This window comes from Rhopilema esculentum, chromosome 9 (genome assembly GCF_057945365.1).
Source record: "Rhopilema esculentum isolate cy_ngs chromosome 9, ASM5794536v1, whole genome shotgun sequence".
Taxonomy (NCBI): domain Eukaryota; kingdom Metazoa; phylum Cnidaria; class Scyphozoa; order Rhizostomeae; family Rhizostomatidae; genus Rhopilema; species Rhopilema esculentum.
In genome coordinates this window covers 2,016,549-2,044,182 of record NC_142823.1, presented here as the reverse complement: position 1 = coordinate 2,044,182, position 27,634 = coordinate 2,016,549, and the positions used below count along the sequence as shown (strand labels likewise).

The 27,634-nt window shown below is 38.3% G+C and overlaps 2 protein-coding genes across 3 annotated transcripts in view; both read right to left on the bottom strand.

Moving 5' to 3' along the window:
* LOC135688892 (uncharacterized) overlaps positions 1–15,434 on the bottom strand; it is a 32,109-nt gene extending 16,675 nt beyond the window's left edge. For both annotated transcript variants that reach the window (XM_065205947.2, XM_065205948.2), the window contains exons 1-8: positions 15,284–15,434; positions 12,769–13,417; positions 11,554–11,816; positions 10,747–11,199; positions 8,713–9,166; positions 5,166–5,423; positions 1,762–2,745; positions 55–506 (exon numbers count right to left, since the gene is read on the bottom strand). In XM_065205947.2, coding sequence (XP_065062019.2) covers positions 55–506; positions 1,762–2,745; positions 5,166–5,423; positions 8,713–9,166; positions 10,747–11,199; positions 11,554–11,816; positions 12,769–13,330 — 3,426 coding nt within the window. In that variant the 5' untranslated portion in view covers positions 13,331–13,417; positions 15,284–15,434. The remainder of the gene's footprint in view (positions 1–54; positions 507–1,761; positions 2,746–5,165; positions 5,424–8,712; positions 9,167–10,746; positions 11,200–11,553; positions 11,817–12,768; positions 13,418–15,283) is intronic.
* A 5,617-nt stretch (positions 15,435–21,051) lies between these two features.
* LOC135688900 (cytosolic carboxypeptidase 6) lies at positions 21,052–25,873 on the bottom strand. The gene is made up of 2 exons (XM_065205959.2): positions 24,364–25,873; positions 21,052–22,109 (listed from the first exon to the last, which is right to left on the bottom strand). Exons 1-2 carry the CDS (start codon positions 25,085–25,087, stop codon positions 21,193–21,195), a joined length of 1,641 nt encoding a protein of 546 aa, XP_065062031.2. The 5' UTR covers positions 25,088–25,873; the 3' UTR covers positions 21,052–21,192.
* Positions 25,874–27,634: the final 1,761 nt, after the last annotated feature.

Below are 27,634 nucleotides of genomic sequence, written 5' to 3'. Positions count from 1 at the left end.
CCTTATGCTTAGGAACCCCTCTTCCCTAAACCTGTACTCGAACAAGAGGCATACCTCATCATATGACTGTGCAGCAACGAAGTAGGCTTTACGATCTCTTAACTGACTTGCACTGGAACAAAAAAACCAGTAATGCTTTACTGCTGTGAATCCATTTGTGATGAAATTTTTTATACGACGGAGCAACTCCTTATCTTCAACGGAATGGAGCTCCTGAAACTCTTCTGCTCTGAAACTGACGATCAAAAACTCGTACTCGTCGCCATAGTAACGTAGCAAACGACTCTCTGCGACAGGGGTGGCTGGGAGACACACCAATCTATTAGGTGTTATTACAACCCTCTTTATCATTTTGTGAAAGGCGGGAACCGGGACTTTTGCTAGTAAAATAGCTGGCTTAGGTAAAGTCTGCAAGCTGTCTAGCACCCTAATGAAAGCTGTCTCCAGATCGATCCAAAAGCAGTTTTCATTCTGGATAACGTAATTCAAGGCTGTTTCCCATAAATCTGAAAAAACAGAAGAAGAATGAATAATTGAACATAAAAGCAAAATGTCACAAAGAGCTTAGACTTGAGCGAGAAAAACATCTCATTGATAGAGGCACGGTAAAAAGAGTCGAGAAAGAAGAAGGAAGAGGTACAGAGAACCTAGAGGGATTGAAAGTGATTGCATTCAAGTCAAACAAGATACTTTTTCGGTTTGTAGTATATAAGGCCAAGAAAGGAGTAATGAAGACAGCTTAGGGTACTGAAAGCAAAATAGCGGCAAAATCTTCTTTGGTTGCCGATATTGTAAACGCATTAAATAGAGAAGTTGCATTGTGGGAAGAAAGCGGAACTTCAGCAAATGAACAAAGAAATTAAATGTTTTGTGTTACACCGTGAAGGTGGACGAAAGGGGAACACAGATGAGGACAAGAAGATGAACAGAAGGGTTTCAAAGAGTTTGGGAATAATTTTTATTTGCCGACACGGGGTGTGTAGGAAGAAAGTAGAATTTTTCTGGAAGAAGCTAAAAAAACATGCATATGTTTTGGCTTTTTTGCACGAATAGTGTAGGATCCAAGTTGCAGCAAAAAAAGAACAAAAACTTAGTTGTTGTGGATATCATACATTGAAACAATAGCTCGTACGTTTACAATATCATTGAATATGATCGAGCTTACGTAAATTCTTCCAATAAAGCTTAGATCTGCAGGGTGTAAAAAGGATGAAGGTAAAATTCAGGAACAAAGCAAAACGGCGTTGAAAGTCCAATGTAATAAGATAAATTTTCAAAACAAATTAAATAGAATGCATACTTATATTTTGCCTCGGCATACAGGGCTTCATCAGAGTAAATAAAACGAACGAGTAAATGAATTTGAAATGTGAGATAGTGATGCCGGATTGGTTGATGTAGAATGGTGTGAATGCAGCGCAGCGATGAAAAAATGGGATAATGGAAGTGGGAGAGGGAAGGGTGGTGGGTGATGTGAGGGAATGTGTGTGGTGCTGTAGAGACTGGTGTAAGGGATAATAGTGATGACTATAAAAATGATTATAAAAACAAAAATAATAATTGTGATCGAAATGAAATAATGGTAGTGTTGATAATGGTAATTGTGGTGATAATGATTGCAATGGTAGGGAAAAATATGGCGTCGGTTGTGAGGACGGCGTGATAGGTGATTAGTTATGGTGTAATGTCAAAAAGGACCACCCCGCAGAATATCCAATATTACCCCCAATGGGTTCAGCCTTAACAGAAGTGCTATTTTACCTGTATAGCCACCAACAAGAGCTTCTACAAGCTTCTCGTAGAGAAACAACAAATTCCTGTTCGGTAAACAAAATTCTCGCTTTCCTTTCAACACTTTCATGAGCCAAAGACTGTTGTTGAGAACTTGGTAACCCTCAAGAGTTGCTTCTTTTATCTTCACTGATTGAGCATATTCAAAAGCATGCTCGTGTTTCACACAAGTGTTGAAAACGGAAACTGGCATAATTTCTGGAACCGCAAGTGTTCTCCGGAGTTCTTTCCACGAGCTAGATGGAAAAGTTATACAAACAACCTTATTATCGACGACTGCGTCTTTAATGTTTCTATTTTCAGTTCCAACATTTGGTGGTGTCTTGAGAGGCAAATAAAGATGCAGCGTCTGGCCATCCATAGACGCGCAACAAACAGCAAACTCATGAAGCGAAGTCAATGGGATGTACATGATGAATGTTGTTTCTCCAACAAGCTTTTCTAGAGTTATATCCTTTTGATCAAACTCTAACCTTAGGTTTTCCTCCATCATTACTTCCATTTCTTGGCATATAATCTTAGAGCGCTCAATTAAAGAGCACTCAAATATCTGTTTGCTAGTAAAATTCCCAAACTCAACTGAGATAGGATTCCAAATTCTTTGAACTTCTGATAAAGATGGCTTTTTTGAGACATATTTGCACCAGGCATGTGTTACTTTGCATCTGCGAGGGAGTGAAGTCATTTCGAAATCCCATTGTTTGCAAAATTCTTCATATGCATGTTCTACGTCATCGAGCTCGCTACTGAGGCTTGTCAGAAATGCTTTATCTTCACAAGTAAATACTCTTGAGGTGCCTGAAGCCAGCTCAGCGCCTTTTTCAATAGGAAGTAGCCGATGTACTTTGAATGTGTCGTACTGCTCGATTTCACAAACTAACGCGTCTGATAGTAGTGCTTCGTCTTCTGTTGTACGCAAGTAGAACTCAACCACAAACATTCTGGACACATCTCCTAAAATTACATTTGAAACAATGTAAATACCTCGCACTCACGGTGAGTACAAGAAAACATCAGAAACAAAGGAGCAAAGACGAGGTTATGCCTGCAAAAAATCTGATAAGATTCGGGAAATTTTATAGAATAGACACATACGAAGAACTTTCATTTTGGTCTTGATAGAAGCGTAAGAAAGCTAGGCATCACAAAAAAAGCACGTGACATTCCTTCCAGATATATCGACATAAATAAAGTGCCAGCTACACTTCACCGGATAATATAACTCTAGCCAGTTGCAGCTGGACAGTAATGGATACAAAGAGTTATGTTTCTAAAGGCTGCTGTTTGAAGACATATTTATTTACATATGTATAAATGTATGTATTCAGTAGGCCAAGGCTGACAGAGGGAAATTATTTCCACAAGGGTGCTGCCCAATTGTAAAATAAATGCACCTTTTCAAAATCGAACTCCAGTTTCCTGCATCAAAATCCAAGATCATTCAACTGAATCAAACGGCCAAATGAGATGATCAGTGAACTTTGATGCCACCCCAGGAGATCTCACCGTAGCCAGAGCAGGTGTTTCTTCTGTTTCGGGCTTCTAAGCCTTCGTCATAACCATATCTCGGGGGGAGGGTGTACATTAACATTTTTGAAGGTATGGGGACGTGCCATTATTTAGGGGTATATTTTTCCTGAAAAGTGCGGAATTATCGGTACTAGTTTTTAAAATTTGTGCAGAACTATGAGTACAATTTGAAGAAAAATGCAGAATTATGGGTACAATTTTGTGAAAATATTGCAAAATTATTAGGAGGGAGATTTAGCATTAATAAAATGAGTGTCCAGTTAGAAATAAACGTATGAAATATGTGTAATATTGAAATTTTGGGCAAAGGACATGCACAATTTGGTTAATGATTTTTTATGTGCTTTAAAAAATTTATTTGCTCTGCAGAATAATGGGTATAGTTTTCATCATGTTTGCGAAATTATAGGTCACATTTTTTCAGACATTTGGGGAATTATGGGTCCAAAATTTTAACCAAAATGGCACGTCCCCGTCCAAAATTAGGCATAGTTTACCCCCCAAGAGCCATATAACCATGTATACTTATTCAGTAAGCCATATAAATATCGTGTTATGCATGGATATTTGGTTTACACGTATACTGCTACTTTTAACAAATGGAAAGTCGATGAATATGTGCTATTTCTTGGTTTGATTCTCATGAGGACATAATGACTCATAGGACTACAAGCCTCAGCTAGACTGTCGTGTATTTTAATATTTGCGACACTACACCTGGTAAGGCACTTTGGTGTCCTGCCGTAAGATTTTGCGTTTGAAACCATACGTTTGTGCATAAAATAGTAATTAAACCATATGAAAACCGTATTTTGGTCATTTTGCTATTTTTGTTTTAAATCAAATGAAGAACAAGAACTTAATGTAACTTACAAAAATTCAGTAACAAAATGCGTAATGAAAAACAGCACGGATCAGAGTTTACAAAGCTTCACTCAAGGAACAACCAATAAAACTTCAATTTGCTGAGAATATTTTTTTTTACAAAATTTCGATGACGAATAATCTTTCAGCTTTAGAATTCAATATTTTGTCAGAATATACTGAGTTCTGTAGCTCATCGGCTAGCTACTACGCTCTCATGAATTTGAATAAGGCGCAAAGGAATCATTTGATTTTTAAAAAAAACTGTTTAAAAAGACACATCGCAAGTGGGAAAAACGTAGATCTTCCGTCATAAGACCCAAAAAATCAATAAAATGACGTCAGACTTACGCAAAATACGTTAACTTGACATATATGAGACAATACTGTCTACTGAATTTGGTCACCAAATTTAACGGAATCAGATGGTGTATTTGGATTTGCTTTACGAAACCATTGCAAGAAACAGACGGCGTAGCTTTTTCTAAGACTGAAGCTATTCCGATGGAGGAAGCTGAAAATTGATTTACCCTATATTAAATAAAAAAGTAAAATTTTGTTTAGTTTTGGTTTTCAAAATTTGCAGGGAAGATACCTGTTTAATTTCGATGGGAAGAGCAATCCATGCCTGTAAACCTTCAAAAAAGCAACTTTGGCCATCTTTAGATATTTTCTTGGGTAGTCGTAAGTCTGTACTTGTATTGGGTAGAACCCGCAAATGACAATTCGAGGAGGATTATTACCAATTTCTACTTCTGGGGCTGGGCCTTATTCGAGGGAGGCTCATTAAAGGGGGCTTATTCTAGGATCTACATTTTGGTGGCTCAAAGGAGAAAACTAAGTATATTTTCGCGAGGTATTTGTTATTGCGCCACTGATGACTCGTGCCAGGAAAACCGGTGCCCCACTGGAAAGGCCTTTGGGTTAACAATCCTAGTTAAAAACTATAGAGTCGTTTCAATAGAAGGACTTAGATTTACCTTCAGGCTGAACTTGAGGCACCATAACTGTCTGATTAGGGCGGCCACTTTCAATGGTTGCCTTGATTTGTTTTGACCTCTCTGAGGGTAGACAATCCCTCGACCCTTCCACCTTAATAAGGTGGCGAAGAATGCTCTCTTGGCACTCCAGGTCAGCCGCTGTCTGTGCTTGTTGCTCGTCAATGAATACGTAGAATTTGCTATCTTGTCGCCGAGCACGACCTCGACTTTGAATAAAGTTGATCAGTGTATTAGGACCTGAAAGAAAGCGTTATCGAGTCACTTCGTTTGGTTGGCTACCATTTGCAGAAATCCTGACCGGCCATTTTTCAAAAGTTATGAATAGGAAACTTTCAAGAAAAGGCGGAATTCTTCCAATTATTGGATGAACCTGACGATGATTTCCCGAGTAAGGTGTACCTGCAATCTCTTTGAAAATATTTTATTTTTTGAGTCTTTGGCATTATAAATTTGAAGTCCAGCACGCGTTTTCTGGGACTTGCAAGATCACTTGATGGGATGGGAGAGGCAATTTAGAGAGAAACACTGTGTATTTTGGAAACACTATGCATTTTAAGAAGGGAATAATACTAAAGAAGTGAGTACATATTTCTAAAGAAGGAAATAAGTTGATTGCTCAATAGAGTACCGAAGTGATGACGTCATAAAAATTTATTTTTTAAAATTTCAGAAATTTTTCAGTGGTCAAACCTCTGTAATTTGGTCTTGGTTCATAACTCTCTTACCCTGGGTACCAGACTCACTATATAAAATAATAGAGAGTCTGGTCTAGTGCGCCCCATTCTCGTTCGGGTGAACTTACTTGAAAGAACTGAAGTCTATTTAACAGACTAGGCCTGTGAAACAAGACTGTCGGATAAATAACAAAGATACTCAGTAGTCAGTGGCGGATTTAGACCGGAGCAAACGGAGCAGCTGCTCCAGTCAGAATTTTCTAAATTTATTATAGTGCCTGTTTGATATTAACTTAGCTCTGTTACTTCATAAATCATCAATTAATACTTCCTGATGCCCCCCCCCAAACAACCCCTGTGGACTAGATAGGTGCCTTAGAGAACTGGTTTACATTTTGTCGTCTGAGTTGCTAATGTGTTGACTGTGGAGGAGATGTTCACAATTTTGCTCCATATGAAATACGTCATGGTCAAATAAACCAATCAGACCACTGGATTTTGCTCCAGTTGATGAAAATTTGCTCCAGGAAGTGCTGGTTAGCCAATCAAACTACTGAGCAACTGGAGCAAAATCCAGCTCTGCGATTGGTTTGAATCCGTTATCGGGAGCAAGTTGGAGCGCACTCTTTCGAATTTGAGCTTTCGTAACGTTCTGTGTGTAACGGCGCTTCGAAAAAAAACTGACGACAAGGATTTGAGTTTTTTGAAAGAGAGACGGCAAAACAGGTACGTTTACTAATGTCAATTATGTATGTCGTTTAAGGGAGCCCTCTTTTGATGCTGTCGTTGTGGACGTTTATAAACCCAATGAGATAGTGTTTCATTTAGGCCTATAAGCAAGTCATGTTATTTAACAGATTACTTTCTTATCACAAAGTTATTTGGAAGTAATAATGGTACAGATCGTTTTGTCTAATCTAAAAGCGCAAAAGGTCCTTATGCCTTGGCCGCTGGGAATACTTGTGGGAATGTAGCTAGCTGTAATAAATAGAATCAAAGCTCTTGTCAGAGGCGAGGGGCAATTTACTCTTTCAGCTGCCAGTTTCCCTCTAAACAAACAGATTTCTAAGGATTTTTAAAAAGAGCTATAGGGTTTCAATTGTTGATTTGCCCCTCGATCAAGAGTGTTTGTCTCAAGCACGGAGCTCTGCTCTGAATTCAGGAGTTTTATGTAATTTTAATATTATGATTTTCTTTGAATATACGAAGAGAAAGGAATTGGTATCAAACGTTGCTAATCTGGTTGGGTCGCTAATGACTGATATGATATAATCGATTTCAATACTCTATAAATTGTCTTTCAAACTAATGTTTGTCTTCCTTCATCTAAGAGATAATAAAAGCTATTCACAAATGCAGCTTGTGTTGATTGAATTCAGACCATTAGCATTTTTTAGTATTACGATTACATAGGCGAGTTTTTGAAACTGATAAGAATGACACTTCTACCGATGAACAAACTGCTATTTCCGCGAAAAACCACCGCAAAGGAAACTTTCAAAGGCATCAATTTGATTAAAGGGCACATGTCGCTTTAGTAATCGGCTAATACAACAAAAACGTTTGGTGTGAAATTCCATTCTTTCGTGACTTGTCATTTATACGTCATGAAATTTTACTGCCGTGAAAAGATAAAAGATTCCGTTTGGTTTATTATTTTAAAATTCCGAATTAGTTGCGTGTTTCTGTTGAGAAAGAATTCCGTCAACTAAAGTACAGTTTCAAGCAGTTTTTTAACAAAATTTTTATAACCTCTAAATTGCTACTAGCTTTATTTAAAAGTTTGTGCTAGTTAGAAATTTTATCTGAGATTCGCATGAAATTAAAGTCGTTTTCAGAGAATCTAAAGGGCGTAGTCATTAAAATTTCTTCGGGGGCTCCGCCCCCCAACCCCCTCAGGTTCTGCTCCACTCAGAATTTTCGCTAGATCCGCCCCTGGTAGTCGGAGGAGTTTTGGGAAATCTTAAAGCCAATGTATCTTATATAGTTCTGTAAAGTTGACATTATTAATACAGTATTATTAATATAGCGCTTGGACACCGCGGCGGTTAGAATCATCACGTTGGAAGTTCGCCACAGCAAATATGGCCAATATGACAAGCGAAGCCCCGTATGCCGGGGAAAATATTAGCCATAACTGATTTACTTGTGTTTGTTGTTGTTTGTTCTCGGCGCCTTGCGGTGTTTCTTATTTACTGCATTTCACTACAAGGCCTAATATCTTTGCAATGAGAGGCACTGCCTGAAATATCAGAGACTTTCCAAAGCCAGTTGGCAATATGGCGAAGGTGTCTCTTCTCTCTACAAACAAGGCTTTCAATGTTGTTCTGTGTTAAGTTCCACAACATGCGGAAAATATTCTTTGAGTACAGTTTTAACAGCATCTTCAAACTAAATCGTTACAGTCGCTAGCATTTATTTATGTTGTGTTCTGTTCAATGTTTTACACCAGAGCTAAGTTTATTGTTTCGCTGTGACCTTTGAACGTACAGAAATCTGTACACTCGCTCCTGATTGGTTAATATAAGCACACCAGAACGAGAATGGGGCGCACTAGACCAGACTCTCTATTTTATTTCATATATAGTGAGTCTGGTACCCAGGGTATAACTTTCTGAGCCAGGCCAGAATAACAGTAATCCGTTATCAAACTTGAAATCTTTATTTGGCCATATCTCGCTCAATTTTGAACATAGCTAATTAATTTTGCATACTGAGAGGTATTTTATGCCGTTCTTTCAGATTATGTGGCCCAATTTAAGAAATTCCAAAAATAGATTTTTGATGACATCACGCTTTGGTACTCTATAGTAGACTTTTGAAATCGTAGTCAATGTATAAAGCCATCTTACCAGTATAGCGAATCACTAAATCACACTCAGCGACATCCAAGCCTTCCTCTAAAACAGAGGTCGCCAAAATCAGTCTTGTTTTCCCATCTCTGAAATCTCTCAAAACAGGCTTTTGCTCATCTTCCCAGTTCATTCCGAAATAGCCACCGTGTCCCAAGATGATTCCAGGGTTCATGTCCGGAAAATTCTCCTCTAGATGTTCAAATAAACGAATAGCTGAGATCTGGGTTCTAACAAAGACAATCGCTTTTGTTTCTGAGCTGCATTCATTTAGCAGCTTTTCCAGTTTTAAGAGCCTTGGTGCCACGCTTGCTGAATTCTTGAACCTCGTGAGCTGCTGTATCTCTAAAGACAAGTCTCGATTTTTCGTTAATACCTCTATTGATTGGCTTACTCCAAGTAACTCACAAACTTCTATTGTTTCAATCAGCAAAAGGACGTCAGTGACAAGAGTCTACAAAGACAATACAAAAATAAGGTGGCAAAACTGACCTAGAAACGGTTACAAAAAACTTTTTTTGCTGGGACTGTAGAGCAGATCAAACGATCAAACTATAAAACAAATAACTTATCTAATGCAACGTTTCCGGAAAGACGCTTATGAGATTTCGCACACAATCCCTATCTAAGATCAAAGTTGATATCTCAGACACAAAATACAAACATTTAAACTTTGAATTGAGGGAGGAGTGAGTTGGACTGATACCGGACACGGACAATATGTATGATACCGGACACGTGATCTGGGCTTTGTCTCAACATCCATATCCAACATTGTAGTTTTACAAGAATGCAAATATGAGTATATTTGGGATAATGGATACCGTGCCAACAGGAATGTGTGTACTTTTGGGAAAAAAATGATAGTGTGCGCATTTTACTTTCGAAAACCCCTGATTTCAACAACAAAGCTTCCAATTTTGCAAAAGATTTTAGGTAAATAAGGAGAATTAGTGTGGAAATTAGAGAAACTTCTTAGTTGCAATTATCGCTTTCAAGGCGGCGTAAGAAGTATTTATAATAATTCTACGATTTTTCGTTACTTGCTACTTGGAAAAGGTGAACCACACTCGGTACCTACACAAATCATAATCAGGTAAGCTAACTAATGCAATATTCTAACGTAACGTAACGTTCGGCCAATAGCACCACCAATAGAATAACAAGATTTAGAAGAAACATGAAAAAAAGGACAGACACATTCACCGAGTTACAAACACAAGCTCAAATCCACATACGTACCCTCGTGTGACATACACAGTAAAGATTAAATGCTTTTGCGCAACCGGCATGCTTAGCGGCAGCTGTTATGTGAAATTGATTGTGTTTTGTATTTTCATGCAGTGCGATATTAGACTGTTTTTGAAAATACAGTGGCAAAGCATGGCGGTTGCGCAAGAGTCTTTAAAATTAGAAAAAAGGTTAAAACAGGGTCAATGGAACTTGATAGAGGAGTGAGAATTGAAATAGGGTTGATAGAGACAATGAAACTGCTTATCATTCTTTCTAACTATGATCCGTTTAGAGTCACAAGTTTTCACGCAATATTTGGTATAACTATAACTAGGGTCTACTGTAACAATACCATCAAACCATAGAAATCCTTCCCTTCAAAAACTTTGGAAACAGATATTTTGTCTTCATTTCTCTTGTTTTTGTCAGCCTTATTCATGGTCTTTGACCGAGTGATCGCCAAATTTTTTAGGCTTTGTCAAAACTTATTTCTCGGAGAATGAAAAAAAATTTTCTGTGTCAAAATTGCTATGCGAGTCCAGATAAGTTGTTAACCTTCCTCCAGACAAAAAAACATCACAGAAGGCAAACCTTCCTCACAAAAAAATAGAAAGTGGGCGTGGATTGGCTGTGTCATAGGAGCTTCTGTTGTTTTTTGTGGACTCTCCTCCGGCCAGTGGCCCTGTGACCGTAATGTTTTCCAGACTCTGACCGAAACCGGAACGCAAGACGGAGTTAGAGAACCAGATACCTTTAAAAATAGACTCAGATCTAACATTGTTGTTTCAAACGCTTGCTTACCATTAAATTTCTATTATCAGGGTATACTTCACGAATTGCTTTAACTTGGCCTTTCAGAAGATTCAACTGGGACTCTTTGATGTCAGCCTCAGTTGAGAAGCCACGGACAAAATTTCCGATTTTGCGAATAGTTTGCTGGATGATCCTCATGACGTTACAAATAAACCTGCTTTGCTCTATGTTTCTTTCAACCTTCACCTCTATAGCTACGTTCTTTAATCTTGGTATATCAGGATAGAAAAATGCGGCGTTGACAAAGCATCTCCTGAACTTTTCCAATTGATTTCTCCCTTTAATGATATTCTGAGCTTTGAATGGTGACGCAGTCAGTCCCAGGACTCTCGGCCTCGTGTTTGGGGAGCATGCTTCTAGGTGTTGCAAAACCTTCCTGTAAATGTGATCACCCGTTGCATGATGGCATTCATCGAAGACTATGACACTGAAATTCGATATCTGTGAATAGAAGCACATCTCTGCATAAAACACGCTTTTGTTTTCACTTTTAGAAAAATCAAAAATTACTTATATTTGAAATCAAATTATTTATCTATTCATATATAATATTTCTAAACTTTTAAAATTACTTTTAGATTTCGTTTCATTTTTTAGCAGTATTCTAATTATCATTTTCTAATATTTAAACATGCCGACCAGTTCTCTGATTGAGGGGTTGCCATGGATACCGAGTGAGTCTGGTAGTTGAGGGGTTGCCATGGATACCGAGTGAGTCTGGTAGTTGAGGGGTGGCCATGGATAAGAAAAATTAATGAAAAATGAAATGGAATTTAGATCGAAAGCTCAACAGACTTCGATTTTTTCCCGAGAGATCAGCTCGTTGAATGAGCCAGCCGTGATAACGAGGACATCGTACGTGCCATCATGAAGTTGTCTCACGTGACGCGAGGTTCGATTCTCACTGCAAAGACGACAAACACGCAGCCCAGTGTCATTTGCGATTGCCTGGCCTTGTTGGAAAACAAGTGGTATCCTGTCTACAAGCATCAGTCCCATTCGATTGGGATTCAATATTTTCATTTTCGCTATAACCATCGAAGCAATGAGTGTCTTCCCTATAAAAAAAGAGCACTGATCAGGGGGTGCAAGAGCTATATAAAAAACAGGGGGTGCAAGAGCTATAAAATAGGGAGGGCTTTCGTTATTTTTAATTTATTTAAAAACAATAGCCAAAAGTTGAAAAGTGCTACTTTTCGGTATAAACAGCCCCTGAGCCCTATGTGTTTACCAACCTCACCATGAAATAGCACCTTCCAATTTAACAGTTTCCTGGAACAACAATAATGAAGATATTTGCTATATTGATAATGCTGATAGACTTCGCATTGATGACGTCATAAATTCAGTTCAGTGGCGGATTCAAGGGGGGGGCAACTAGGGGCAGCTTCCCCTCCCTCAACGAGTTGAAGCAAGTCTGGCGCCCCTTTTTGGAAATTTTGTGCCCCTTTTGAAGAATGAGAATTCTGAGACCGATAGGTTAATTTTCTTCAAGGATTACCTCAATGTTGTTTATTCTGAAAATTGATCTGAAATTGTTGTATACAGCGAACCCTCGTCACCAATTTTTGCAAATTTTTTAGCGCCCCCACTAACAACTGCCCCTCCTTCAAATTTGCTCTAGATCTGCCCCTGTTTCAGTTCCAAAAGTAACAATGATTTGATGAACAATTACAAATACAAAGTTAGCCAATTCATTAAATGATTTCCAATACAATCAATGTTGGAGAAATTTGTTTCATCATATGCAGATTTATGTTTACATGCTACATGATATACACTCAAAAATTATACAGTAAAATCACGATTACTCAAACCAATGAAATGGTTTGAGATAGCAAATGCTCAAGCTTTCGGGGGATTTTTATATAAAGGCTGTTTGCAAGGGAAAATATAATATCAGTTCGACGAAGCAAATTTCCGAGTTACTGGGCATTCGAGTCATCAGGAGTTTATTGTACTTTCATGACATCAGCAAATCAATCAACTCTGTAATGATAAAACACCTACCAAGACCAGTATCCATCACAACTACCAGATCCTGCTGCAATGCCTCAATGTAGGCATCAATTTGGTAGTTTCTTGGTAATTTTCTCAGGGTCAAGGAATACCACTCATAATCTGTTTCCACAGAGGGAAATCTGATCATCTCCTTGCAACCCTTTTTGCTTCCTCCACGTACTTGTTCATAAGTTTCCCTTTTAAGTGTTCTCCCAAAGAAATTTTCCATGTTTCTTTTTTCAATACTCAGATACCTTGTCATAACGTTGCGCCATTTTTGCTTGCTAGAAAGTTTTTCGCCTAGAAAAATAACTTTCTCTGTACCAAAGGCTAAAAACGATATCCCATTTGGTCCATAAGGCAGCTCCCATCCAATATTCTCGAAGCATTTCTTGCATTTTACACGCATCTTCTTCTTTGCTTCAGGCACAAGCAAAAACACATTGTTCTCTAAAACTGCACGACATTCTGGCTTGATGAGCAACTGCACCTCATTGCTGCTTTTAACAAAGAAGAATAGTTCATTGGCACTTGCTAAAGTCTTCTCACAAGAGCGACATTTCATATCCATTTTAAGGACTTTTCAACCAGCCTTCATTGCAAACAATGCGTGAATTCAATTTCTGTTCATCTTCAAAGTGGTTTGTTTAACAATAATCTAGAAATAAAGCATAAAATTATCTTAAAATTTATACATTCAAACATTAACTTATATCCTATATCCTACACAGGGAACACAGGGGAACACAAGGGCCTGTAAGGATTTACACGCAAAAAAATATAGTTAAGAGATCTTACCTTAATAGGTTTTGAGGTACGGGGACATGCCAATATTTAGGGGAACTCTTAAAAGTGCAGAATTATCAGTTGTGGAGTGATGGGTACCATTTGAAGAAACATGCAGAACTTTAGGCACCATTTTGGGAAAAAATTACAAAATTGCTAGGAGGGAAATTTTGCATTGAAAAATGAATGTTCAGTTAGAAATGAAAGTATGAAATATGTATAAGATTGAAATTTTGGGGAAAAAGAACATTACAAAATTTGTTTGATAATTTTGTTTTGTTTTGAAAAATGTTTTTTGCCTTGCAGAATTATGGGTATAGTTTTCATCATGGTTCTTTATATATTCTTTGGGAATATTTTTGCCTCCCTTTATTCCCACTTTGATCCCAGCAATGTCTACCAGGTCTCTTCCATGATTCGTTGCAACTTTTGTGCCACTTCCTTTATTCTTGGAAATGTTTGTGTTCTTTCTTTATTCTTGGGAATTTTCGTGCTTCTTCCTATGTTACCTCTATACTCTTGGGAATGTTTATGTTTTCTTCCTGATGTTTGGAATGTTTGGATTTTCTCCTATATTTTATCGGTAAAGGTGCCTTATATTTTATTGTTAAAGGTGTCTGTAATTTTATCGTAAAGGTGTATTTTATCTTAAAAAGTTTTGATTTCAATACAAATTTTGACAAAATAAACACAGTTTCAGCTAGTAAATTAACTTAAAGAGTCAACAGCCAAATTTTGTCATTAAATGTTTAAATATGAGATATCTGGCTGAAAGACGGAAACGGTAGCCAAAATACAAGACCAGGCTGACAGCATCACCTTTCTCAAATTTCATTATTTACCAAAGTCTATTTGGCTAAAATATTAAATTCATGGCTGGCACAACGATGTGAAACAAATGGTTGGTGTGTTTATTTACAATTCAGGCAAAGGTTAGACAGTAATTCCTTGCGTCTCGTTTGGGTTTTCACCAAAGGGGGTATGGGGGTGATGTTCCCGTCCCAACCATTTGTCTGTGGACACATAAAGAAATTTGGCAGGCAAAAGAAGTAACATTTTTGCAACAATTGTAACGTATTAACATTTCTGTGGTAGTTGAACTTTAAAAGTATGGAACTAAAGTATGAATTTTGAAATAGAAACGCATAAAAGCGGCATATATGATTATTTATCTTATGACCACATCCTTAAAGAGTGAGGCACGCCCTTTTTGTTGGCAAAAATAATTTCTGTACCACTCCGAAACAATTTTGGCTTCGCCTCTGGTGTTGCATCGCATCTCTGGCAAACTTTGTTTCATATAGTTGGTGTTAGCATTAATGACTGTCATCGGAAAGATACAATTTCATTTGAAAAGATTGTGTTGCTAACCTGAATATAGCTAAATTCAAACTTTATCATTTAAACTTTATCACTGCTTCCGATCCGAATATTGTACTAAAAATTTACGACTGGGCGGGAACGAGAATCTTAGGTCTTTGAAAAGAATGCTTGCCATATTTGCAGTATCACAGGAGCATTTAAGTGCAGAAACTCATTACTTAGGTCAACTTTAAGCTTTACTCCAAGTCAAATTAATTTTTGTTTTTCTGGTTTCGAATAAGATAAAGTGTTGGTGGTGATCCAAACAAAAGTCTGCACTCAACAATAGAAGTTAGGCCGAGCATTTCCAAGCGGAGAAAACTATCCAATCTTCCGGGTCGTTTGCTTAAATAAAGAAATTTCAAGATTTACTTACTTCAGAAATGTTTTCAAATAGCTTCATGCATTATCTTTTCACAAATAGGCTTCTCTTGCCAGCATGAAAAACTCGGGCAGCCGTTCGAGGCCTCTTTGATTCCCTTGCTATCCAGTGTGCTGAATTCCACTTCTAAGAAATACAGGGTGTCAAAAGGGATTTCTCGGAAGAACAAATCAGGAGAATAACGCAAGCTCCAGTGGATAAACCAAGGTATCCAACACAGACGAAAGAGACAAAGATGATCTCGGAATTCAAATACTATTTTTAATATATAATTTGTTTATATATTTTTTCTTTGCGCTAATCAAAAAAATTTAAATAGTATAGCAACAATAACTAGAATTCAAACTTAGTTTTCGTCTATGCGTGAGTGGGGCAAAAGAGAGTTTTTAAGGATTGTTCTGATTTTTCGAAAATGCACTGAAGTATCCTATGCATTCACAAAGTATCTTTCGGAGGCAAAATTATACAATTCATTAGTGTAGGAGATAAACAGAATGAATGCACAAATTATGATAAAAGCATGAAAATTTGTACAAACACACAATTTGACATGCTGAAAAAGATGGGATCGGGACCCAGTCTGAGAAATGCCCTTGATAGCTATTTTTAGAACGATTCATTATTCCCAAGCCCTTGAAATTACTATCTCTATAACTTTGTTGAAAGCGAAATTAATGACATGAAAATTAGTACAAATTCTAATCATAACACGGTAATGTAATTTAGATTCACACCTATCGTCAAAATGCCCCCAAATGCCATGCACTCGTTCCCAGACCTTTAACACGCTAATCTCTACAACTTCGCTAAAAATGAAATCAATAACAAGCAACTTGATTGAGATACTAATGATAACAATGCCAAACCGACTTTAATTCGCACCCGTCATGGCAGTGGTCCTGAAATGTCAAAACTTGGGAGGAATTTAACTTAACTTTTTACTTACCCTGCTTTGTATACTGCCAGCAATGCGCAAATTTAGGTAACAAACCCATTTATCAACGCATGCAGGGTCGTATTAACCACGAAGCAGACTAACCATGTGCTTAGGGCACCACAATCAAAGGGGGCACGAAATTGATGAGAAATGGGTGACAAGAAAAGAAAAAATATGTGGCAAATGAAAAATTGGCAAAGCTGATGTAAATTGATCTCAATATTATGTTTCTTGGTCAGTTTATGTTCCCTAGTAAATGTAAAAGAAATCGACAAAACCATTACAGACTGATGTCAATTTTCTGCTTCTTGATCAGGTTAACAAAATAAGGACTGTTAGCGCTTTGCACTCTGGCATCTGTTGGTCAATATGACTGGTTGGTCTTTAGCAAAGTCACATATTTCCTGTGTGGCTAAGATGTAATGTGTACGGTATCCGTGATATTCCACTGCATTAGTAATATACCAACCATCTTCTTTGATTCTTTCTCTAAATTCCAATAGATAAGAATAAGCACTTAGTGTAAGTAGTTATCTCTAACTTTCGGTATATTTTTATTTTTTTGATCTAGAGAAACTGTTTGTATTCACTCAGTGACAGGTCTAGTGGGTGTTACAGGAGTTCCAGGACACCTGGTCTGAGCTTTAGTCTTTTGTTGAGTAACCAATTAGTGAAGGGTTTGGTCAGCAAGATCTACCGGGGCTTTCCAGCTCATGCTGCCCATGTTTGGTGTTCTGTTATTGACTCCTTTGGTAACTGCAGTGTGATCTCCTACACCAAGGTTTTTGATTTTGTCTGGCAGAAAACTTCATCATCCTAAACACCACATTTATTGTTTGCAACGCACTATTATTAGGTGGATTAGCAGCATTATATCTGATAGGTCTAATGCCATGATTTCTTCCTAGAGCTTGTAAACTTTGAAACGCTTTGGAACACCCTTCTTGCACCCCAGATTCTTTCAACCTGTCTTCTTTCAAAACAAAAATCAACAAAGCTGATATCATCTTCCCCTTTTCTTAGCCTTGGGTCATTGGTAAAAGGAGGGGGCACCCAGATTGGTGAGTGATTGGGGCACCAATGAACCTCGATCTGCTCCTGAATGTAAAGTCTTTGTCGGTTAGCACTAATGACCTGCTTGAAGAATTAACTTCTACCAGGGAAAGACTTCATGTCTGATATGCAGTAGGCTTCTCTCGACCAGCAAACGATTTAACTGATTAAAAAACGGATGGTGCATACCGAAACATGGAATACAGTATCTCGCGATGCCTGGAAGAAAATATTGGATCGGTATCCCCTTTTATTTTTTTCAGTAGCCAACTCTACCCAAAGCTTTTCGATATTCAAGCATTATACAAGGTTAATAGCATTTAGTTGGTTTTTAGCGACATTCCAGAGAAGAACTCTTTAGAGATCTGGGAACTACTACACATTCTAAATACAGCATTCGTTTAGCATTTTGAAGATGGAAGTAGATTTATATCCTTTACGTGTGTGAATCCAAATCATTCTAAATTTCTTGCTTGTTATGATAAGTATTCTTGCTAACTTTCATGTCACTTATAGAGATAAGCGTGTTAGAGGTCTGGGAACGAGTACATGGTCTAAAAATAGCATTTGAGGGTATTTTGACGATGGTTGTGAATCCAAATCACATTACCGTGTTATGATTAGTATCTATACCAGTTTTCATGTCATTGATTTCATTTTTAACAAAGTTATAGAGATAATCGATTTAGGAGTCTTAGAACAAGTAAGCATGCTAAAAATAGCATTTGGGGCATTTTGAAGATGCGTGTCGAACCAAATCCTTTAAGTGTGTTATAATTAGTATCCAAAACAAGTTGCTTACTATTGATTTTATTTTTAGCGGAGTTATAGAGGTAAGCGTGTAAGAGGTCTGGGAATGAGTACATGATCTGAAAATAGCATTTGGGGCATTTTGACGATGGTTGTGAATCCAAATAACATAACTGTGTTATGATTAGCATTTGTACTAAATTTCATGTACAAAGCAAGCATGGTCATGTACTAATAAGGGGGTATATTCCCGTGAAAACTCAGAAACCGTTTAACAAACAGAATTTTGTTACACTGGCTGAAATCTATCTTGGCAACTTGGAATGTGTTGTGAGAAACAGAAATTGACTTCACTTTCATCTAGAGTGCTTGCCAAATGTACATAGCAAAAAATGCTGTTTGTGTTCCAAGACTTTTGGCGAGGGGCAAATCACTCCATGAAGCCTGTATACTTTTGGTGAAATCCTATTGTCTTATCTGAAACTCCCTGGAAATCCTTTTGTTTTCGTGAGAAGTTTGTACACTGCTTCCAAGAGTGAACTGCCTCTCGATTTTTGACAGCCATTGTAATTCTTTCAAGCTTTCCCCCCTCTTGCGCTCCAAAAGTTCTAAACTGTTCTTTCTTTAGAAAAATCACAAAAGGTGGCCGTCAATGCCATTTTTTGGACAAAGAAAAACAAAACAATCCGCAAAACACTTCAAGAAACGCTTTGTCGTGTTTCTCACAGTGTCACCATTATCCAAAATGAAAACATCAATGATTAGCGTTTGAGTTGCAAAATCAACGCACCCAATTCACTCTTTTCCTTTATCGGATAGAGATGTAATTTTCAGAGGCATTACTGATGTATTGCAATTATTTCAAAGAAGATTGTGTCCTACCGTCTTACCTGATAGGTGTGTTAGGCCGATGCCTTCTTTGCTATACTTGCGGAAAAGAGCTGTGAACCATCGAACGAGTCAACACTATTCCCGTGCCAGTAAAACTCGGAAACATCCCAATGGTCTTCTCTACAATTTCATTAACCATGCACTTTTTTGCCGAAAGTTCTCGTGCATTCTTTCATACATACTTTGAAAGTTCAGCGCACGATGCTCTTCGTACCTCTTCAATGCCAACGAGAGTTACCATGAAACACAAAAGCCATTGCCAGTTCCATAGCCATTTCCTGAAAATTCCCTGAAATTTTATTGGCTATTTCGTCTTGACCGATTCCCTGGTGATGTCGAGCACTGTAGAAAATGCAACTGATTCGCTAATGTCGGTTGATGGGGAAACGAGTCTAAATTGCTTGGTTCAAGGCCTTTATTCTATGCATCTGTCTGGACCAATGAAAAACTGCATCATATGGGCATACGCATTAGGGTGAAAGCAAAATTTACATCTAATAGCGCTTCAAAGCATTTTACCAAAACTGTTATATATCATGGTTGCAATATAGACACGAGTTTCATTCTCACTCTTTTCATGACACCCTTTTCTCTAAATCTCCGTTGTCTTTTTATTCAATTCAGGCTAATTCCCTTAGTGCCTTATAATATATTACGCGGAGTGAAAACAACAATGCGTATGTGCATATAATAAAGCTAGCGGTCCTTCAGGCATATGCTGGTTCGTCTCCCCAGCAAGAGCACCCGTGAGAATAAAGATGATTGGCCAGCTCCGTTCATGAGATTGTCCGGGAGACGAAACCTTCAGTCCTTTATTTCGAAACAATACCGTCTTAAACCAATCAGTATTGAGGGTCATAGCACATGCACATTAATAACAGTATTCGCACAGCTGTTCTGCTGGGACCACACAACACCTGTACTTCCCGCCAGGGCATCAAGTGATAATGCGCATGTGCAATGACCCTGAAACGGGGGCTAGTGCATGTATGGAAGACGGGCATGATTTATCTCCCGAACAAGAGAACTATAATTTACTCACCCATCGGTGCTCGGAATATCGTCGAATAATGGGATTTCATTGGAGGATGATTGTGTAGTTTGCCATCTTATTGGTGCGCACATACATTCTGCGAGAGTCTCGTTCCGGTAAATACGCCTCCGTTGTCAACGATTTAGACAGGGAATGAATTTATCATGAATTTATACTGTTATGAAGATCAATTGCTTTGTACTAAACAAAGATAATTGTATTGCATTTGCCAATCAGGTTCACGACACACGCCCTTTGACAAAGCCTGCAAACAAGTAAAGAATAGTCGGAGATCAGTTAACAGTTCCGGATTCTATTGCAGTGACGTAGCCAGGAGCCAATGTGAGGAAGGACAGAACAAGATTCGAGCCACTCCATTTTAGGTGTCAGAAGACGCCCTCCCACCAAGAGAAAACGCCCATGTCGGGTGCAATAAGCAGGACACATCAATGACTTATGTTAGCTATGTACAGGCAGTACAAAAAGATAGAGTTTCGCAAAAATATTAAATTTATAAGAATTATAAATCGATCCTGCTGAGAACTGGGAGAGCGCGTACACCAAGCCCCCTCACTCGTGGCGTCACCATTACTCTATCCTTATTTCTCGAACTATTGATATTCAAAAATATGGCCAGAATGGATCAGTACAAAGACCAAGAAAGAAAAAAGTCAAGAGAAGATGCAACTCCGAAGTAGCCTGTGCTCCAGACCCCTAATTCTACTTTCAAGTTAGGGGTCTGGGACACAGGCTACTCCTAAGATGAATCTGCTCAGAAGAAGCAATTTTTAAAGATGTCCAGAAATCACCCAGAAAATGATGGCGGCAAAATGATTGGCTTCTTTCGATGCCATTTTCAAAGCAAATCAAAGTACTATGGTGTATGCTTTCTTGTCATTGATTTTTAGGAAAGATTTTAAAAAAATAAGGTGCTTTCTGGAGGGAGGTTAGGCCCCATCCAGCAATCAGACAAAGAATCGCGAATATAATCTCCGATACCCCCCTTACACTGTGGCGTCTGATAAATGCTTTGCAGACTACCAAAAATGAAAACATTTTCCTTACATTTCAAGTACTGAGCAACATTAAGTCAAACCATTGAGATAAAATGCCTTCTTTTGATAATATGTACATAGAGAATTGTGCATATTGCAAATACTCTGGTATTCTAACTAATAACTCAAAAATATAATAGAAAGAAGATAATGTGTATCTTTTTAGTGACCCGATGAACCCTCTTTATTTTCGCTTATTCTTGTTGCTTTGCTGCCTCTTCGCTTTGAAATCGCTCGTGCTCTCCTCGTACGAGCTTGACGAACCAGAATCTCGGGAAACATGCGAACTTCTGCGGTAACTACGATTAGACTTTTCGGTAACCTTTGAGAGATTTGCAACCCTGCGGATGTTATCAAAACTGTTACTGGGCTTCTGTATATTTTCCTGCGATCCGGGGGCACTTGAATAACTTTCAGAGCTACTGTCTTTCCCTAAATGCCGACTTTCCGCCCGAATTCTGTTCGCCACTAAGGAATTCAAGCGATAATAATCAAGGAACGTTCGCGCCACATTCCGTCCCAACTTGAAGTAGCCTTCCTCTGTATAAGGCGTTGTCCCCATTAGTCCAGACGTATAGCTGAAGAATGAAACTTCTAACGTATAGCAGTTGGTCTGTGCAGATAACGAGCTGCCAAGGGCCCGTCGGCCAGTTCCCGCTTTCACCGAGTCACGATTGAATGACGTGCTGGAAAGCGAGAAGTCTTCGGCGTTTAGGCATAATAGACGGGGGAACACCGCTTGTCTTTCGTATCTGTCCTCTTCTTCATACACATTGCCATACATGAAGCCATTCATCATTGTCGAATGTGCGTGCAAGTCTATATAGAAATCAAGGCTGATTTTCGGGTCTTCATTCATCGATAGTAGAAGCTGCTTGGTAGCCACAATGGTTGGATGTGCCCACGTGGATGGGTCTAGCCAATAGCGATTAAGATCAAAACCCATTAGAGAACAACGATAATTTCCAAGAACAACACCGTCTGGGTTGAGCATAGGCACAAATTTGAAGACCAGGTAATCTCGAAGAACCCTGGCGATCGGGTGGTTGCTAATCAAAAAGTCGATCATGCCCTGACATACATAACTCGATGGCGTTTCTCCTGTAAAACAAACAAGAAAATCAATATTAATGTTACATTTTATTTTCTATCAATTACAAGCCACTTTTACTCGTAGCTTCATAGAGAGTCAAAGTTTTGAAAATATTACGAAAAGATGAAGAGTGCAACCAGGGACTGTAGAAGCAGGGGGGCTGAGCGGGGCTTTCGCCCCCACAATAACTTCCAAAATGTTCTTAATACAACACAAAAGGTACCTTGCTGTTGGTTTTAAGCATATTTAGCTCCCCCCCTAAACGATATATCACCCTCAATTAATGATATGCTCTACGGTCATTGAGTGCAGCAACTAAATCATTAGAACGAGCAACTCTAAAAATGTCTCTATGATTAATGCGTTAAAATTGTATTCTGACAAGGGTGGAAATTATACAAGGACTGTGATGGATGTCATAGCCCTAAACGATTGAAATAGTCGGCCTAAAAGAAGTTCCAGGAAGGTTAAATCTGTCCTTATCCCTGGTAATTTTAGAACTTTTAGCCCTCTTTATTTATAAATGTTTGTCCCGTCTTGTTGAAAACGGTCCCCCTTGAGACCATGTCCCTCCTCAAGAACATTTTTCCTTATTGCCCCCTAGTTTGTTGGTTGAAATCTAAAGTCTACTATTCATAAAATTAAACTTATCTTTCTAACTTTTAGTGGAACAGCGATTACTCTAAAAGGCTTATTTAACTTTTCAATCCTAGAGGAGAAGCTTAAAAGAGAGGGGGGCTTATAAAAGAGTGGGCTTGTTAACATTCAGAGGTAAAAATGTTATAAAATGCCCTTATGTATTTTTGTTATAAAATGTCATACAAACGTTCTCAAAAACTTTGCTAGCAGCTTCAAGAGCTTAATATTAAAATTAACCGATTACAATGTCCTTATCTTCAACAGAATCACCAGGATCAAGTGATAACCCTGGGACATCTTATAAACAACTTTCATCCTCTGGGATTCCTTCAAAAGGATCAACATCAGTATCCTTTTGCCTCCCCATGCCCAAAAGAAAATCTTTACATGGGCCATTTCTATTGCACATGATCTTATTATCAGCACATGATCTTATTATCAGCACACCCGAAAAGAGACCCACTTAATCTGCACATACCCATTCTTTGCTCCACATCAGGGGCTAAAGAGGGGGTCTTAATAGAAAGGAGGGGGCTTTTTCAATATTTGCTTTAGAAGGGGGCTTAATAGAGAGGAGGCTTAAATGAGAGGGGGGCCTGATAGAGCTTTTACAGCATTTGTAAAATTTTGGAGGAAAAAGGTATACAAAAGTACACCTTACTTGAAGTCAAATGCTTTGAGTGAGAAATTAATTATTTTGGATGAACTGCTGAGAAGATACTTCTAGCTTAGAACTTGGCCTTCCTGTTACAAGTTTTTTACACCTTGTGTTGCAATCCTACTTTTATACATGAAAACAGTTAGATAGAGGAAACATGTCTCAAACAAAAAAAGGGTAATTTATAAAATGATCTAAAGAGGGCACTTTCATGAAAAGGAGCAGTTCCAAAGTTTAGGGCCAAGTGCCCTTGGTTTTGGTGTCCCCTAGAAAATTTAAAAGCCTCAAAGTGGTTGGTTTCAGAAAAGCAGTCATTTAATCAAAGCAAGCAAGCAGAAACACATTTTCAGAAAAAATGACTTGTTGTATGGTTCTTCTCAACTCAAGAGCATTTTTAGAGCCAACTTAGGGGCAAATTTTACAACATATCATCATATTTGAAATTTTTACATTTTTTGTCACCTAAGAGAACAAAATAACTAGCTTAAAGGTCTCACTTTCTAAAGAACCTAAGGGTTGACAACAAGGGATTATGAGCATATGAAGGGAAAGAAACCCTTGTGTCACATAAATATGCCTTAAACACTGGCATTGCTTGTGAATTACCAAAATTTAAAAAAAACATTTTTTTGAGAAAACTTAAGATAACTGAAATGAGCACCAAAAAGTTAAGAAAAGCACATTAAAATGTTTACTAGAAAGTTTTTCAAACAATTGATCCCAATATTGTTTACATTGAAAAGTATATTTTAATTAAAAATAACTAAAAGGGTTTTATTTAATAAGAAATCAAATAAAGATAGAAATTACATTATAAAAGATGATTGCATTACAAGCCATTACATTAGAAATACCACAAGATCATCTTTTCTTGGGGTATTTCAAGATAAGATTGCAAGAGGGCAATGCCACACGTTTACAATGATTACAATTAAAATTATAATAAATCAGTAAACTTTATTTACCTGGATGGATTCTTGAAGTGATAAAAATCACATGCTTTTTCGTATTAGCTTTTTGATTCTCTTTTGATGTTATGGTGATAAGATCAACTCTTCTATGTTGCACGCTGAGACAAAGCTCTTCTCTTTTGAAGTAATCAAGTTGCCTTTCCTCTATTTTATTCAGATATAACTGCAGTCTGTTAAATGTGTATGGGTAACAATATGAAAACTGGTACACCTCATTTTCCCTGTCAAATGAGAATGCAAAAGACATCACATAATTGTTTCTATGTTCTGGACTTCTATAATAAAAAACATTTTTCGCTGGCACCCTTTGCCATAGTGGCCGGCTTGATGACTTCACCAAAGGGCTCATGCCATCACGATATAAACTTTTAGTCTTGCTGAAGTTTACAATATTGAATATAACTCTTTGACTTGCAAAATTATTTGTAACTGTGAAATTGAACCAAACTCTTAATCTTGCATTGCAGGTATCTGGCCTAATAAACAAATCATATTCAAATTCTGAAACAAAGTCAACTCTTCCAAGATTCCCACTCTCAAAACTTGCATTGAATATGAGATGGCCGGTTTCTGGCTGTCCTTCAAAGTCTGGCGGGACTGCAGCGAAGTTGTGAACTGTTCCAATGGGCTCATCCTTTTTCTTCAGAAACAGCGGTCTGTCATCAGCTTTGCTTGCATTTGGGCTTGAGTCACTTGCGCTTTCATAGGTACCGGCCATATTTTCTCAAATTTAGATATTACAGCAATACGGATATATCCAAAGGATAATGTATTTGCCGCTCACTGTCATCATAAATTGCTTTGAAACTTGGTTGTTAGTTCATCTCTGAACTGCAACCTATAGCGGCCATTCTCAAATCTTGCTAGGGATTCAATTCTAGACTCATAAATCCATTTCCACCTGTCGCAATGGTTGGTTTGATATTCCAAAAGATCCTTTATGGCAAGAATGTTCCCCAACTCAGTTCGCGGTCAATGTGTCATTGATTGAGAAACGCCATGGCCATGGCCTAAATTAGCCACAATTCCACACATTGGTCGGGCAATCATTTCTAGGTATCCAAATGCAAAGTCCTTGATATCCGATTCCAAAAGTTTTGTTTCTTGGCCGAGTTGCTGATTGAAAACAGTGGAGAGTAAAACCAAGATTTAATCTACAAAAATTCGGTGCTTACAATCAAAGATGAAGCTGTTTTAAAGACACAACAATCTCGTTTTCGCGTTGCCATGGCAAACCGTGAATCACCGATACGAGAACCAAACCGAATGGAGTTGAGCGTGATGAACGTGGAGCTGTCTACAATCGTGGCCAAAACTTCTTGACACTGATTTAAAAATTCGGCATGCTATCAATTTTTCCCAAGAAAAATTAGGACATATAAATTTTTCCCCTCCCCCTATATCAATGTTGGTGTCGTTTGAGAGCTAAATGTCCCAGCATTCGATTTTAGCCCATACAAACACCCCAACATTGATGTAGGGGGTAGGGGGTCACGTTGAATAAGAACCCAATTGCATTTGGGTAGCAGTCTCACGAGTTTTGGCCAGAAACGGTATAATGGCGTTTAGAAACGGTATAATGGCGAACACATTCGAAGTCGACGCTGAATTGCATTTCAAAACTGTGCGAAGCACGTACTTGATAACGTACAGTCAGGCGAATCTGGAAAAATTTCCAAGCCAAAAATCGTTTGCTGACTGCGTTGTTAAGGCTTTCCAAAGCAAAGAAAGCAAAACTTTTATTCAGCATTGGGTGTGCAGCAAAGAGAAACACCTCGATGGCGGAAATCACTATCATATGACGTTTCCATACTGCTCGACATGATGACGTAATTTGTTTACCCTAATTCTAACCTTATCCCTAACCCCAACCCTAACCCTACTATCAGGTCGAGCAGTATGGAAACTAGACAATTCCGATGTACGTAGCATTTATGTGGCAGCATTTGTGGACTGGGGCGCAGGCTAGTAATGTCGAATAATGAGCAAAAATTAATACAATAAATCCAGCCCGAAATACAAAAGTAAAAAGTATTTGTGTCCACTGGACACGGAATGGAGATTCTATCATCTTCGCCCAAGATCCTGTCCAAGAGGATGGGAGGGTGTAATGGGGTCTATCAGTAATTGGAGAACAGTAATCCGAAATCGACGAATTAACAAATCTGACACAAAGAGATGGGCAAAAATGAATAAAGGCAGAAATAGAGGCAAGTTTTCGTCAGTGTCTTTTGGTTCAAAGTTACTAATTGTTTACGAATGGAAAGCCTCAGCATGGGACTCCCAACAGAGGCCAAGGCACCGCGGAGCGTTGAGAAGACTAAGCGGGCGACAACCGAATCAAATGAAGCTGGTCCATTTCTTAATTCTTTACGTGTTTTTGCAAAAGCTGGAGGGCTCTCATCTCTTCCTCCTGACTGCTTTGTGGTGCCTGCAAAGCCTTAGGCCTTAACAGTAGAAAAATTCTGAAAAGGTTTTCAAATTTTGAATAACATTTCCAATCCAAAGCTCGAACTCTAAAATTCTATTCTATGTCTGTCCCTTTATAAAAGAAAAAAGCGAATCTTCGACATTCTGTATGCGGGGCCCTCAATAGTTATCGTGCTAAAAGTGGGTTTTCCAAGTCCAACTTGCCGACGATGTGAGTGATGGCAAAGAACTCCTCGTTTTTTAAACGGATTTGTTTCAAATGGGGGTGTCACACCCCTCACTTGCCCTATGGCTACGGCTCTATCTGTATGGACAATCAAACCAAACTCAGTCGATTGGCATGGTCTTTCATCCTTGTCAGCTGGGCATTACGACTTCTTTTCTTTGGCATATTCTTTACTGGTAATTATTTGCTTTGCTTGCTTGCCAACAGGACAAAATAATCATTTGAAAAGGTCAGTTACAGTGCTATATCTCTGGTCATCGAGCTTTACAGACAGCTCTGAGCCCGACACTGCGAATTTTCACAGCGAGAATGTTGTTTGAAAACCTTGGTGCTTATAAGAAATGGGGGCAAGAGAAGGGGCGTGGTACACAAAAATCTTAAATTATGTATAAAGGAAAATATTGATCTATTATAAAACTCAGCTATAGGGCTCAAATCTGGTCTGTCACAAGCACTCGTGGGATTGGTTTTCTAAGATTAAAGCTGATATTTTATCATTGCCACAGTCAAACAGCGTCTACTTCTACTTCTATATAATTATAACGCCAAACATTATAGTACTTCACCCTTCACTCCCATCACCAAATCTTTAAGGCTGCTACGGCTCTG